General features: G+C 46.0%; 1 protein-coding gene and 1 long non-coding RNA gene across 7 annotated transcripts; one reads left to right on the top strand and one right to left on the bottom strand.

Moving 5' to 3' along the window:
* Positions 1-193: 193 nt before the first annotated feature.
* Positions 194-8657, top strand: LOC122171784. Of its 5 annotated transcripts, XR_006172092.1 has the most exons (6): positions 194-1031; positions 1150-1174; positions 4917-5013; positions 5928-6045; positions 6816-6969; positions 7907-8657. It is a non-coding gene; the product is annotated as an uncharacterized LOC122171784 (long non-coding RNA). The 5 variants fall into 5 exon arrangements; XR_006172093.1 differs by lacking the exon at positions 5928-6045 and having other exon boundaries at positions 7907-8654; XR_006172090.1 differs by lacking the exons at positions 4917-5013; positions 5928-6045 and having other exon boundaries at positions 7904-8653.
* Positions 7146-13414, bottom strand: SMKR1 (small lysine rich protein 1). Of its 2 annotated transcripts, XM_042839561.1 has the most exons (4): positions 13364-13414; positions 12414-12468; positions 10004-10739; positions 7146-8174 (listed from the first exon to the last, which is right to left on the bottom strand). In XM_042839561.1, exons 2-3 carry the CDS (start codon positions 12414-12416, stop codon positions 10536-10538), a joined length of 207 nt encoding a protein of 68 aa, XP_042695495.1. In that variant the 5' UTR covers positions 12417-12468; positions 13364-13414; the 3' UTR covers positions 7146-8174; positions 10004-10535. The 2 variants fall into 2 exon arrangements, with proteins under 2 accessions (XP_042695495.1, XP_042695494.1); XM_042839560.1 differs by lacking the exons at positions 12414-12468; positions 13364-13414 and having other exon boundaries at positions 10004-11541.
* Positions 13415-13664: the final 250 nt, after the last annotated feature.

Genomic DNA, 13664 nt, shown 5'->3' with positions numbered 1-13664 from the left:
GGGGGGGGAGGAGGACGTATGGCGTCATAGCGCGGCGCCGCCGCCATGATGGGGAGGGAGAGGGCCGCGTGAGGGCCGCCATCTTGGGGAGGGCGGTGTGGGGGTAATGGGGATTGAGGAGGCGCCATCTTGGGGAGGGGGCGGTGGCGGCGGCGCCATCTTGGGGAGGGCTGAAGGGTGAGGAGCGGGAGGCGCCATCTTGGGGAGGGCGTGGTTTTGTGACAGGGGACATCTGAGGGCTTCCAGTGGTGAGCTGAAGGATGAGCGATCTAAGTGATTTGAAGTGATTCAAGGTGGTGAGGGAAATAATAAAAGTAGGGCTAATTCTGATCAGTAGGAAGGATTTTAAGGAGGGAGTTCGGAATGAGGCTGTCAGGATGGGATGTTTTCTTCACATCTAAAGGATGGGTGCGAGGAGGGAGGAGAGTCTGAAAAACAGAGGGAGGAGGCAAAGGAAATAACAAAAATAGGGATAAATCTGTTTTATAGGAGGGGCTTTAAGAAAGGATCACTTAAATGCAATGAAGATGTCAAGTATGAAGTGTTTTCCTCACATCTAAAGGATGCTGTGGATGGGTTCTTCCAATTGGCAGTGTAAGGGAGGAGGATTTGAAATACAGAGGAAAAAGGAGGTGAGGAAATAATAAAAATAGGTATAAATCCGTTTTACAGGAAGAATTTTAAGGAAGGATCACTTAAATGCAATGAAGACATCAAGCATGAGGTGTTTTCCTCACATCTAAAGCATGGTGGGGATGGGTGCTTCCAATGGGAAGTGTAAGGGAGGAGGATTTGAAATACAGAGGAAAGGAGGGGGAGGAAATTAAAAATAGGTCTAATTCTTATTAAGAGGAGGGATTTTAAGAAGGGATTTCAGACTGAAGCTGTCAGGTTTGAGGTGTTTTCCTCATGGCTAAAGGATGGGTGTGAAGAGGGAGGTTAACAGGAGCTTGTTTGCAGCTGGAAAACAAACATATTTTCAGGAATATTCCTTAAAGTATATGTTAGGCACTCTGCTGGAGATCTGCCAGGTGAAGTATTCAGTTGCTTTTAATTATAGTAATCAGAGTTTTATTTTTTGTTGGCATAAAATGTGTGTGTGTATATATATATATATATTATATTTATTTCTTATTTTTTAAATTTCAGGACACCAAGCTGCCATCTGTGCCTGGTAGGAACCTCTTCCATGGGTATATCAGAGTTATACAAACGTTGTTATCCTAATATCCACTCCTGGTGGTTTACAACTTCCCTTAGAATCATAGAAACATTCAGGTTGGAAAAGACCTCTGACATCACCAAGTCCAACCCCGGCTCATCCCCACTGTGCCCGTTGAACCACATCCCTCAGTGCTGCATCTCCACATTATTGAACACCTCCAAGGACAGTGACCCCACTAGGTACCCAGTCCAGTGCCTGACCACTCTATGAGAAGACATCTTTCCTAATATCCAGTGCTAGTCTCTGTGAAATGGGAGGCATCTTAACATGCTGACCATCTGTCAGCCCTCTGTGCATTTTATGAACTGATAAATGTAGGAATAACTTCCATCCCACTGATGGAATGAAACAGCCATCCATTTTTTTCTGTTAACAAATGGAATAAAGCTGTAAATGGCTTCCTGGGGCAGGTGCTTGTGACCACACAGCATCCATCTGAAGATGGAAGAATATGGGAAGTGTGGTAAGAAGAACTGCAGAGCCAGCCGAGTCGATTGGCATGCGTGTCAGGTCAGCTCAGGATCGAATGTCCACTCTGCAGAGTCACACTCCATTTGTTGCCTCTGCAGTGCCCCTGCATTTCTTCACTCTCACAGCATGTCGTGGAAAAAAAAAAGACACCTCTGCTTTTTGCACGAATGTCATCTCAGCCCATAGACTCAGGGACTCTGAGATGCTCTAGGTTTCTGTTACTGGTCTTCTGTGAGTTCAAGTGTGGATCTGGGCCAAATGGTGACTTATGTCAGTTGCCCCTGTTGGAAATATCCAAGTAATGTTTGTCAGGACGGTATCTCTGATAAAAGCAGATTTTATTTGCGATTGCAATGGCAGCGTCCCGCAAGCAGGAGCGCACCTACAGGCACATCGTGACAGCCTTTAGACCCTGTTTTCTCCCCCTTGCCTCCTCCCCTCCCCCGTTTCCCCACTGGCTGGGTACTCCAGGTTCACAATGTTATCAGAAGGTTTACATTTGCTATTTACTTGTTAATTTATTTGTTATCTGGTGTCAGGCAGCAGCCATCCTGTTGTTTCCAAGATGTGTCGGTGCTTTCCTTGTATTGATATGGTGATTTTCTTTAAAGTCATTAAAGAGCACTGGGGGGGGATGATGCCAGGCCTTCCGATGTCTCTTCAGGCACTTCCTCAGGCAGGCCATCACTTGTTCTCTGGTTTGCTCTCGTGCAGGACATTCTTGCAGTGTGTATGACAAAATATACATCTGTACACCTAGATACAGAGTGTGCGTGCCTGGGAAGGTTCGTCTCGAGGATCAGTGATGTAAACTATCAGAGATCTTCCCCAGGTGAAGTAAAAGGACTCCCAAAAAGAACTATGATAGCGGAGATCATGAAATAACAAAAAAAATATTATCCAATTCTAAAGCAGAAACAACATTTGATTCCCACACCCCTGGTGGGGTTTGCTGCTCCTGGAAGCTCTGCCAGCACATTCAGACGTGTGGAAGCAGCTGATGTGGACTAATAGCTGTGGAATTCCCTTGTGCTAATCAGCAGCTTTGGAACAAGGCCACGGACACAAAGAGTTGGGTCTGTGCCACCCGTGGTATAACCCAAACCTCCACGGGATGAAGGTCGCTTGCTGTTACATCGCAGGGAGGGCAGACTCACGTGAGCCACCAAGATCTTTTCATAGCGGCAGGATGTGATAACACTGCAGTAGCTTCAGGAGGCTCTGGAATCTCCCGCAGCGGAGGTTTTAAAGACAGGTTAGGCAAATACTGCTCAGGAATGCTGCAGGTAGAGTTGTACGTGCCTCAGGGAGAGGGATGGCTGACACAAGGTCCCATCCAACTGCATTTTTCAGCCACGTGTCACTAATTGGTTTGGAATAGGCAGATGAAGCCATGAGCTGTTGAAAGCACATGTTTACAAGGCAATGGCTTGGGCTGGGCCTAACACATGCCCTTTTTTTTTCCTCCCCCCTCTCAAAGAGTTCTTATCTGAAGGCTGCAGATTGGACTCAAGCCTCTCAATGGGGAGGGGCATGGACATTCATTTGGAATGCACCAGACTAGTCCTCAAGAGGCAGAATTTCTCAGAGTAAACAATCTAACTCTTTATACAGAATTGAACGACAGTGCATTTCCCCAGGCTCTCGCTGCCGCCCTTCTGTCACACTCCTATGGGAAAAGAGGTGCCAAAAGGCTAACTGTGAGTTCAGATGGATGTTTTGTCAACAGAAGGGTAGGGAACATAGGTTGCACAGCTGTGGGAGTGCCAGGGTTCGTTAGGATAGGACAAATCCACGAAAAGGACAGGGAGGAGATTAGCTGGGCAAAGGCAAACAATGCATGGTGGAAAAGGTGAGTTCTGGTAACAGAGTGGGTCCAGAAAAGCTCAGATGTCCACATCTTTGGCCTGGAAAGAGAATGTGGAAGGGATAATGTGTCAGAGTAGCCATTGCACAAATATAAACCAAACAGCAGCCTCCAGTAATGCAGAGTATGGCTGTGGGAGTGCAGCTGTGTCACAATCAGAAGGTTTGCAAGTGAGAAAAAGTTCTGTGGACTTTTAGGGGTCGCAAAGAAAGATTATGTTCCCATAAGGGGATGAGGGAGGTGATGATTGAGCAGAAGAAACTGAGCAGTTCTTAAACATTCACAGTCCAATCAGAAGGGGAATAGTACAGACACATCTATTCCCAGATTTAAAAAAAAAAAAGCATCCATTACTTTCCTTTAACACAAATCTTGGCAACAGTTATTGTCCAGTAATGTGCAATACAATTGATTTGCAGGGCACATAAAGAGCCAGACTTGGTTTACATTACTCTAGGGAGAATGTTGATAGCGCAGTGAGTTTGTTAGAAGTAGTCTTGATTGGGTTCTGGTTGCTGCAGCTCCTCTGGAACCAGATTAGACCAAAGTTGAGTCAGGATTTGAGGAGAATTTCTGCAATTAAAATGTGTTATGATTTGTGCTGTCACCAAAATCCAGTAATTCTGCAGAGCTGCTGCTGTTGGATGGAGGATTCTTGCAGCATCACCCAGAGCCTGACCTTTACCCTCAGTCCTCCAGCATGGTGTAAAGATAAAGGAGCAGCCTGGACTGGGGCTGAAACCACTGTTTTGGTGATGATTCCACAACAAAATGGGGTCTGAATGTGCAGCAGTACGACTGATACACGGCTGCTCTTGGGGACAACAGCTTTACAGTCATGGTTCCTCTCTTGCAGCATCCAGTAACCAGTCTGGCTTTTGGTTTTGCCCTGTGTCAACCAGCCTTTTCACTTCACTTCTTCTTATAATTAGTGATTAATTTTTTGTTCTGCCAGTACCCAGATGAGTGTGATTCTCTGATCTCCATGAAACAGCAGTAATAGTAACAACTACCTGGAGAATGGCATGGAAGAACACACTTAGGCCTTTCAGTGCCTTTTCCTTGCCGTTCAGCACCAAACTGCAGTAGATCTTACAGCCAAAATATTTACTGGAGAGACAGAGACACTAAAGAAAGAAGAAATGCTGTAGGAACTCTGTTGGCAGGAATTCTTTTCTCTCCCATCCTCACATTCTGCCCTAAGCTTATTTTTAAATACAGGGCGATTTCCCCTTGGCTGGGCTAGCTGTCTGCACACAATTACACTTCTCTATTATTAGTGAGAGTGAACAGGGCTGAGTTTACAACTGTGCAGGAGAGATAAGCTCAAGACCACTGTGTTTCCTCTCCAAGGGGCTGTCGAGCTGTGTTCAGCTCTGCATCTGAGACACTGCTGTCCTGAAATGGGGAGGGATCATCTGAACAAGGATGCCCAAAAGGAGCAGGCTGGGTGAGTTTCTTCTAATGGAAGATTAGACAGAGAATCTCTCGCATGATTTTATCCTCTTCATCCAGGACACTGGAGTCACAGGAGTTTCTGAGCTTTCTGATACCCATTTGTATGTCAGAATAATCACATCCTTTTAGTAAACTAAACTAAACTTTAGTTAACTGAAGAATCTACACAACTAGTCCAAGCATAGACGCAGATGCGTAGATTTATAGGAGATCAATGCCACGAGCCTCAGTTTTATGGCTCTCCCATTTAGCAACATGGGAGGAGAAAAAGTGCACGTCAGAAGTGCGAATTGTTACCTTCAACAAAGGTAAAAAACAGACCAAAACAACAAGAATAGCAGGTTTCAAAAATGGGACTTAGGAATGAAAAGCAAAATAAAAATAAAAAAAAAGAATGCACTTTGCACTTTCTTAACCGAAAGCTGAAATGAAGGAATGTTAGAGGAAAGGAGATGTAACAAGTGTGAGGAATCAAAGCATCTGCACTTAGGAGAAAACAGAGCTACTCCTTGGACATGTTCCGAGGGCACAGTGTAATTAACAGGTACTCCCAAGGTGTCTGTCTTCAAAAGGTGCCAAGGTTTCTTGATAAGTTATCTCAGGAGCCAACACAACAGGTGACAGAAGGGCTGTTGCTTTCAAGGACACCCCTTCAGATCACACCATTCAGATGAGCTGAGCAAGCTCGATAGTTATTGGATTAAGGCAGAGCCTCGTGCTAATAAAGCTGCAATATGCCCAAAAAGAAGATGTCTGCTTGAGCATTGCTTATCCTGAAGAACAGAAGCACAGGGTGAGATTACACAGAATTAAGATCACGAGAGGAGGCAATGCTATCAACAATATTAAAAGAAATAGTAATTTCATAATTTCAGAAGTCATTTCATTTTCTTCCGTTCCTGCAAGTCACATCAGAAGCTTTAAACCAACCATGCCTCTCTTTATCAAGCCCTTGTGAAGCAAGGATGGGAAACTACCAGAATCCTCACAAGCAAATGACATAGGAAAGGAATTCTCTCCATAGGTAAGCATTACAATTTCAAGAAGACCAGCCAACCTACGTAACATTCTGAACTGCAGTTGGAAGAAACCCGCAGAAGCTCTCACATTTTTGTGTAAGCAGGGAGGGAGCCAGATCGTTCCTGGAATGCAGTGAGCAATCCAAGCTTTTGTAACCATGCATTCAATGAGCGAGTGCTTCATTATGTAGCATCGTGGCTTGGTCCACGAGCAGATTTATTTTGCAAACATTGCAGTCCAACAAATGAGCAGTTTGCCATGAATGTGAAGATGAAATGTCATCTCAGGGTGCGTGGAGGGAATCTTCACCAGCTGGTTATCCTGGTACTTTGCAGAACAGGAACCTTACTGAGTGACACAAAAAAAAGGCTTCCCAAGAGATGTACGACCCATTGGAATCACCCTGAGAGAAAAAAAAGGTTTTCCTGAGGTTAAATGTTTGGGGTTTTTTTCTTCAACTTCCACTAAGTAGTATCTAACATTTTGGCTTTCTTCACATAATCCAGTTACATTGGTTGTCCTGCATTAAAGCATTAATGAGGGGCTTCCTTTTAGCTCACAGGACTGCTTGTCCTATTGCTTTTTGTTTCAGCTCTTATAAATATTCTAACATTCAACAGTGATTACTGATGAACTTTTAAAGCACTTGGTCCAAGCATTTTCACCAAAGAGCAAACTGCTCCATTCATGACAGACAGTCATGGCCATCCCAAGGAAGACACCAGGTTACACTAAGCTTTTTCCTCATTTTTCTTAAACGTTTCTCTTTTTCAGTGCCAATTGCAACAAGAAGATGGCTTGGACTCCCAAATTCACTGAATAGCTCCAGAAAACCACCAGTAACTGGGTAACACACTAAATGCAACAAGCCCCAGCATCTGGAATGGAAAGCTTCAATACCTGCACATCTGAGAGAGCAACCACTGCTGTGAGTGCTTGTTTTTTGGTCCTTCCCATCTTTTGTACAACAGTTAAAAAAGCTCACACCTTTTTTATAAGCAGAAAGTGAGAGGCTGAGGAAAAAAATACATTGAAGTTGGATGACATTCTTTTATACTCGTGAAACATGTGAGATGGCTGTAGGGAACCAAGTCAGTGGAAATGGGCAAATGAGACAGGAGTTAACCCACAAAAACCTCAATTTTATTTATGTCTGTGGGCACTATTTAGTGCCAACATTTAATGTGCATTTTGGATGAAAGTTTTTTCTTTAAATATCTGTCATGGTAACTTCTTCGTTCTGGAGATAACATTTATGACCACAAAAGTCCTCAGCTGTCCTTCTCTGAAATTGGGAAATAACATCCAGGGCATTTCCTAAAGTGAAAAATGAGACAAAAGAGTTTGTCTCAGGCCTTTCTTAAGTATCATGAAGCTCTGCAGTGCTTTTCTTAATGTGAAAATAACACATTAGGAAATGCCATGCAACACACGAGTGTTGGCTGAAGGATATTTTAATACCAAGTGTGGTGAATAATGGCTGTTCACACAGGAGTTAAACAAAAAGACATCACTCTCACAAGTCTTTTGATTCTCTCCCTGTACTCCACCCACAAATATGTAGGTCAGCATCCGGTGTATTCTTAACAGCTTGGTTTTGGTACATAATTTCCTACACGAAAGGGACACTCCATGTACTCCAGCAGCACACTGTTCATGGCTGTTAAATAGCAGCAAGACAAGGGATACCCTGCTACTGGGAAATGTAAGAGATGATGGGCAAAGCACTGGGAAATTCCTTTGCAAAGGGACATAAAGGAAATGGTCTTGAGCTTCCAGATTCCTCTCAAAAGATTCTTTGGGGATTTGAGCAGAATCAGCTTTATTCATCATAAACTCAGCTTATAAAGTCTGTACCCTAGCAGGAAGAAGAGCCTCCTACAGTACTCAACTTGTACACGTTGTGATGAAACAGAGATGTCTGTTATACAGTAGTGGAGCCTCCCATGAAGCTGCATCCGTTCAAGCTGGACTGTTTCTCAGAAGTCAGCAGCAGTTGGTGGATGTTTGAAGCACCGTATTCAAGTAGAGAATCAACCCATTTTAAAATCCAGACTTATTTCAAGGTGTCTGCTGGTCTTCATTAACCACAGGGCAGCCTGAATTACATGCAAAATTGAGATGGATGAGGGTCTGGGAGAGGGAAAAAGGGGGAAAAAAAGGTGTTTAATTTTGCAGTTTGGGATGGCTGGAAGGGCTTTCTCATCTGCTATCAAAGAACTGAATGGCAGTTTCTCAGACACTCTTGAAAGCAGTGCCTTCATCCTTTGCACTTCACTGGTCCCCATCTGGTATGTGTCATACAAAAGCAGATTTTGGGGCTTTTAAAGAGAAAACAACTAATGATATTTCACTACTTGCTCCAGTCAGTTTTGCTCACTAAAACTTGAAATTGTTGTAGCTGCAGTCTATCTCATACGTAAGAAGGGCTTTGCTTCCCTGCAGCAGTTGTATCAGATCAGCCCACACATCTGTTCTGAGCAGCATACTGTCTGCCTGCTGGCTGGATAACAGCTTCAGAGGAAACTGCAGTGATGGCTGCAAGAGGTGATTGTAGAGAAACTTGCCCAGAAGGATATTATTTTCCTAAATACTTGTTCCACACCCAGTTGTTCTTATGGCAGGAGATGGTGCTGCTCTTCAGCTTTTCCTCCTGCAAACTGACCCTGAATGAGAAGCAGAGAAATGCTAGTGGTGGGAGAACAGCCCTGTGACGCCAAGCAGTTCCTACCTCAGTGCTTGGTAATATCTGTCCCTTAATGCTCTGTGCAGCAAGTATATCACACAAAGAGGGAATGCTTCATTTTTTAACAATCAGCATAAGATTATAAATACACAGAGCAAACTGGTCCTCTCTTGCTTTGGAACACCGTTAACAGGAGGAAATAGTTGCAAACATATGTTGTGACCAGAGACTTCCTGGTGGCTGATGGGGAAGCAAGACTTCGAATAAGTGCTGAGGAAGACTCATCTATGAGTGGCAGAGCAAAGTGGTACTGCAAACCACATCCCTGATACAGCAGTACATGCCAACTGCAGGCTAATCAGCAAGGAAACAGGGTCCCCACCATAATTTCCTTGGCATGTACATGACAAATTCAGTAGAGCACTGCAGTAGCTCACGTAATCTACACGACAGTAGTTGGCCTGCAACCAATGCCACAAAACCATGATTTTATCAAGCTAAGATCTCTTCATAGAGGGAAGATGTTACGCTGGAGAAATAGCATAAAGCTGTACAGGTGTTTATCAGTTTGTGTCAGACCTGTTGTAATTGGCAGCTCTGCTGCCTGTAACACAAAGCTACCTGGAAGCCAGAAAGGTGCAGCACCTCCACACACAGTTAAATCAATCAGAAATGGCTTTGGAGGAATGGCTCCAAGCTGGCTTCCTGCTCAGCTGCAGGTGTTCAGCTCTGAGAAACCAGCTGAAGTTCTTCCTGTGCACATCACACTGCTGCTTGATGTAGGGAGCATGCTCACTTTTGCTCAAAGATTCGAGAGGCCTGGGACATCTCCTCTTCCAGTAACTCTAGCCTACTTCAGATTATGTTTTCCTAACTCCTTCTCTGAGGTTCTGGCTATTTTGTATTCCTTCCCACCTCTCACAGCCTGTGTCAGTTCAGGACACATCCTCTCTTGTCCCACTGCATCCTTCCAGTCGGAAGAATCTGGGAGAGATGCACAGACTCACTTGATGTACTGCTTCACCAGGGGCTGCCTTAAACTGACACAGAGGAAATGGAGCGAAGCAACTTTGATCTGTAACATAAATCTTGTGGTTTCCAGCCAGGATGTTCGGACTAACAGCGATTACTTTAAGCAGAGACCTGGTAGGGGGGCTCATCATCGCCTCTAACTTAACACAGCATCACTGCCAGCATCTCTGCTAGATCTCCAGAATCTCACTACAGCCAAAAGAGAACTGGCAGTACGTTCAGTGGGGCTTCAAGTATTGCTTACCTGCCCAAATGTAGGATGAGGTGAATCACCCAGATATGCAGACTGCATCGTGCAGCTCTTCTGACCCAGAAAGGGAGCACCAGGTGACTCTCAGAGCTGCTGTAGAAGTATTTGATGCTGATGATCTCAGCGTGGTATCTGCTATCTGAGCTCAAGTTTCCACCAGCACTGATTGAAAGAACTGCAGGCACCCCCACGTTGGGGAGCACTTTCCATCTGCATAAGAACAGCAGCGGTATGGGTAAAACAAACCCCACCACAACCCCCTCAAACTGCTGAGACTCAGTGTTTTATTCCACACAGAACTAAGGCCTGAGGGCCACAGCTGAAATTACAACAGCACCAGTGTCACTTGCCATTTGTCACTGTAAGCTTGAGCTATAATAAGAGTGTCTTTGTGTGGACACAACAGTGATTATGGCAAAATATTTGAGCTAACCACTGCAGATATTGGTATGAGTCTAAAGTTCAAAGAAGCCTCTTCTTATCAGGGGGAGCTTGGCTTTCATCACATCCTTTGCTTTCCAGCCAGCTACTTTCGTCTCTTCCCCTTCTTTTTGGGGGAGCCAGGCCAAGAAAAGCCCCGCAACTCTAGGCAGGCAGGGACATTATGGCAGATGTAATGGGCATTGAGCATGGCAGCTGAGCTGAGGATATCGACGTCCTTCACCACCTTCTTCATTTTCTTTTCGGAGCTTTTGCCTTTGCCATGCTTGGGTTTGCTGCTTTTACCTGCCTGCAGAGAGAAAATGACCATGGAAACGGCCAATTAGCCTTTTGTATTGTCCGCCTTCTGGGCTGAGGATCCCAAGACATCCTGGAACAGTTTCATGGCATCACAGTCCAGGCTATATTAGCTCAGATTCTCTCACCGCAGACAAAATCTATATTTGCTCTGTAAGAATCTTTAAAGACATCAGACAGTGTTGTTTAGTGTTCCACTGCGCTATTGTCTGGCTAAAATAGGTCGGTGCATAATGGAAATCCCACGGTCTTTTCAATTGATTTTTTAATTAATGCATTGTGATACACTCCCAAAATCAACCATATGCTGGGTTTTCATCCGATACTGTGTACATTTTTGTCACTTACTGCTTCTGCCCATCTATTTCTGTTATTTGCCTAGTTTTGCACACCACTAATTAAACAATTCTGTGCAAATCATTAGAAATATTAAGGATAGGTGCAAAGGCCATATGTAAGAATCAGCTGGGAACAAACCAGCTGAAGGCAGCACGTGCATTTTTTCCATGTATTTTTCCATGGAACGAGAGCACTGTCAGGATGCAACCTTCAGTCACCCAAAGAGCACAGCGTGGTGTACATACAGGTATAAAAGAAAAACAAAAAGTCACAAGGTCCATATAGAGTGCACAGAACCACTGCCCACAAGAGGAAAGAGAAGACAAACAGAAAACAGCACGAGCTACAGATGATGGCAGTAGCGTTTCCTATTCAGTCATTGCAGACTGCAAACTTCAACACAGACATTCATCAGAGAGGGCAATGAGCCTCTCACAGGCCTTAACTGGCTAGAATTTGTTGAATACTGCATGTCCAGGGATGGGTTTGCTTCAGAGTGGATGCTTACAGCAGATTATGAAACAGCCTCCCAACTGCACTCCCTGTTTGTGTAATCCCAGCGGGGCCACTGGCAGATTGTGTGAGCACCGTTACATCCCTGGTCAGAATTTGTCCCATAGCTTCAGAATAACAAAGATGCTTACAGCTAAGGGCAAGCTACTGTAGAGAGTCTGCAGTGAGAAACAGGGAATGTCTTTGGCTTAGAGCTGACTCACTGCTCCTGCTGTCTCTCTGCAGCAAATACGTCCGACCTCTGGGCTTTGAATGTCAGCAGTCAGTTTTTGTCAGCAACTCTCTTTTCTTGTCTTTTCTGTCTCTTATTGAATGTGACATCAGTAAGCTGCAGCCTGCAGTCAGCTCATGCAGTCCAGCACAGCCTGGAGCAGGGCTTCCCAGAACACAAACACTTACGGAAAGCCAACCAACTCCTCCAGCACCACAAATGCTGTCAGGAGTCACACCTTTGTCCATGTGTACACAGGCACACACAGCAGAGTCACAGCTAATGTCTGGCATGCCAGCCAACAGCTGTGGTGTTCCTTATGGGTTTAGCAGGCAACCAAAGCTAAGCAGCTCTTTTTTTTTGGCATGCAGAGGCAACATTTGGGCAGATGAGAGTTCCTAACAATGTCCCATTCATCCCATACAACCAAGCGTGACAACTGAACTCTGTAAGTATCAAGATATCTATGTTTGTGTGGCATTTGCCATCACCTACAAGCAACCAGATTTGGCTCTTTCTAAAAGGTATGCAGAACTTTACAGCCTGTTGTCTGTCAACATCAAGAAAGAGCCAATACCTTCAGAAAAACCAAACCTGCATTACCATGGCTGAGTCCTTCTAGCAAGCAGCACTCCACACCAAGCCCCGAGGCAGGACCCTGCAACACACAGCCATGCCATCAGTTACACACTGTGCATTGGGATTATTCCATCCCATCCCCACCTCCATCCATCCCCATCCGCACCTTCATCCCCTTCCCCACCTTCATCCCCATCTCCATCCTCATCCCCATCACCCCCTTATTGCCCTTCCCCACCTCACCTCCATCCATCCCCATCCTCACCTTCATCCCCTTCCCCACCTTCATCCCATCTCCCTCCCCATCCCCATCTCCATCCATCCCCCCCCCCCCCACCTCCATACATCCCCATCCCCACCTTCATCCCCTTCCCCATCCATCTCCACCTCCATCCATCCCTATTCCCATCTTCATTCCCTTCCCAACTCCATCCCCTTCCCAACTCCATTGCCATCCCCAACTCCACCCATCGTCATCCCCACCTACATCCATCGCCATCCCCACTTTCCTCCCCTTCCCCACCTCCATTCATACCCATGCCCACTTTCATCCCCTTCCCCATCCCCACGTCCATATCCATCCCCATTCCCACCTCCATCCCCATCCTCATCCCCTTCCCCATTTCCATCCCCACCTCCATCCATATCTATCCCCACATTCATCCCCTTCCCCACCTTCATCCCTTTCCTCATCTCCATCCCCTTCCCCACTTCCATCCTCATCCCCACCTCCATCCATACCCATGCCCACCTCCATCCCCTTCCCCTTTCCCTTCCCCATCTCCATCCCCACCTCCATCCATACCCATCCCCACATTCATCCCTTCCTCACCCCCTTACCCATCCCCACCTCCATACCCTTCCCCATCCCCAACCCCACCCCAATCCCCGTCCCTGTGAACCCCAAGCAGTGAACAGATTCCAATCCCAGATCCCAATCCCGATGCCAGCCGCCCTTCGCAACCACCTCCCACCCTTCAGCCACGCGTTGCCATGGCGCCCGCCACGCCTCCCCCACTTTCACGCCTGCGCGTTAGGAGGCGGAAATCCCAACAAGCCCAGCGCTCTCAACTGACGCATGCGCAGCGAAAGGCGGAAGTCCCAGCAAACCCAGTACCTCAGGCTACGCATGCGCATTAAAAGCGGAAGTGCCACCAAGCACCCATCCTCACTGCGCGCATGCGTAAGGAAAGGAACCAAGGCCCCGCCACCTCAGCCCACTCATGCGCAGAGCGGGGCGGGAAGTCATTAACTGTCGCCTCAGGAGGAGGGCGG

This window comes from Centrocercus urophasianus, unplaced genomic scaffold (genome assembly GCF_019232065.1).
Source record: "Centrocercus urophasianus isolate 14NV4802_14NV808 unplaced genomic scaffold, USGS_Curo_1.0 seq_966, whole genome shotgun sequence".
NCBI lineage: Eukaryota > Metazoa > Chordata > Aves > Galliformes > Phasianidae > Centrocercus > Centrocercus urophasianus.
This window is presented reverse-complemented; position numbering and strand designations above follow the sequence as displayed.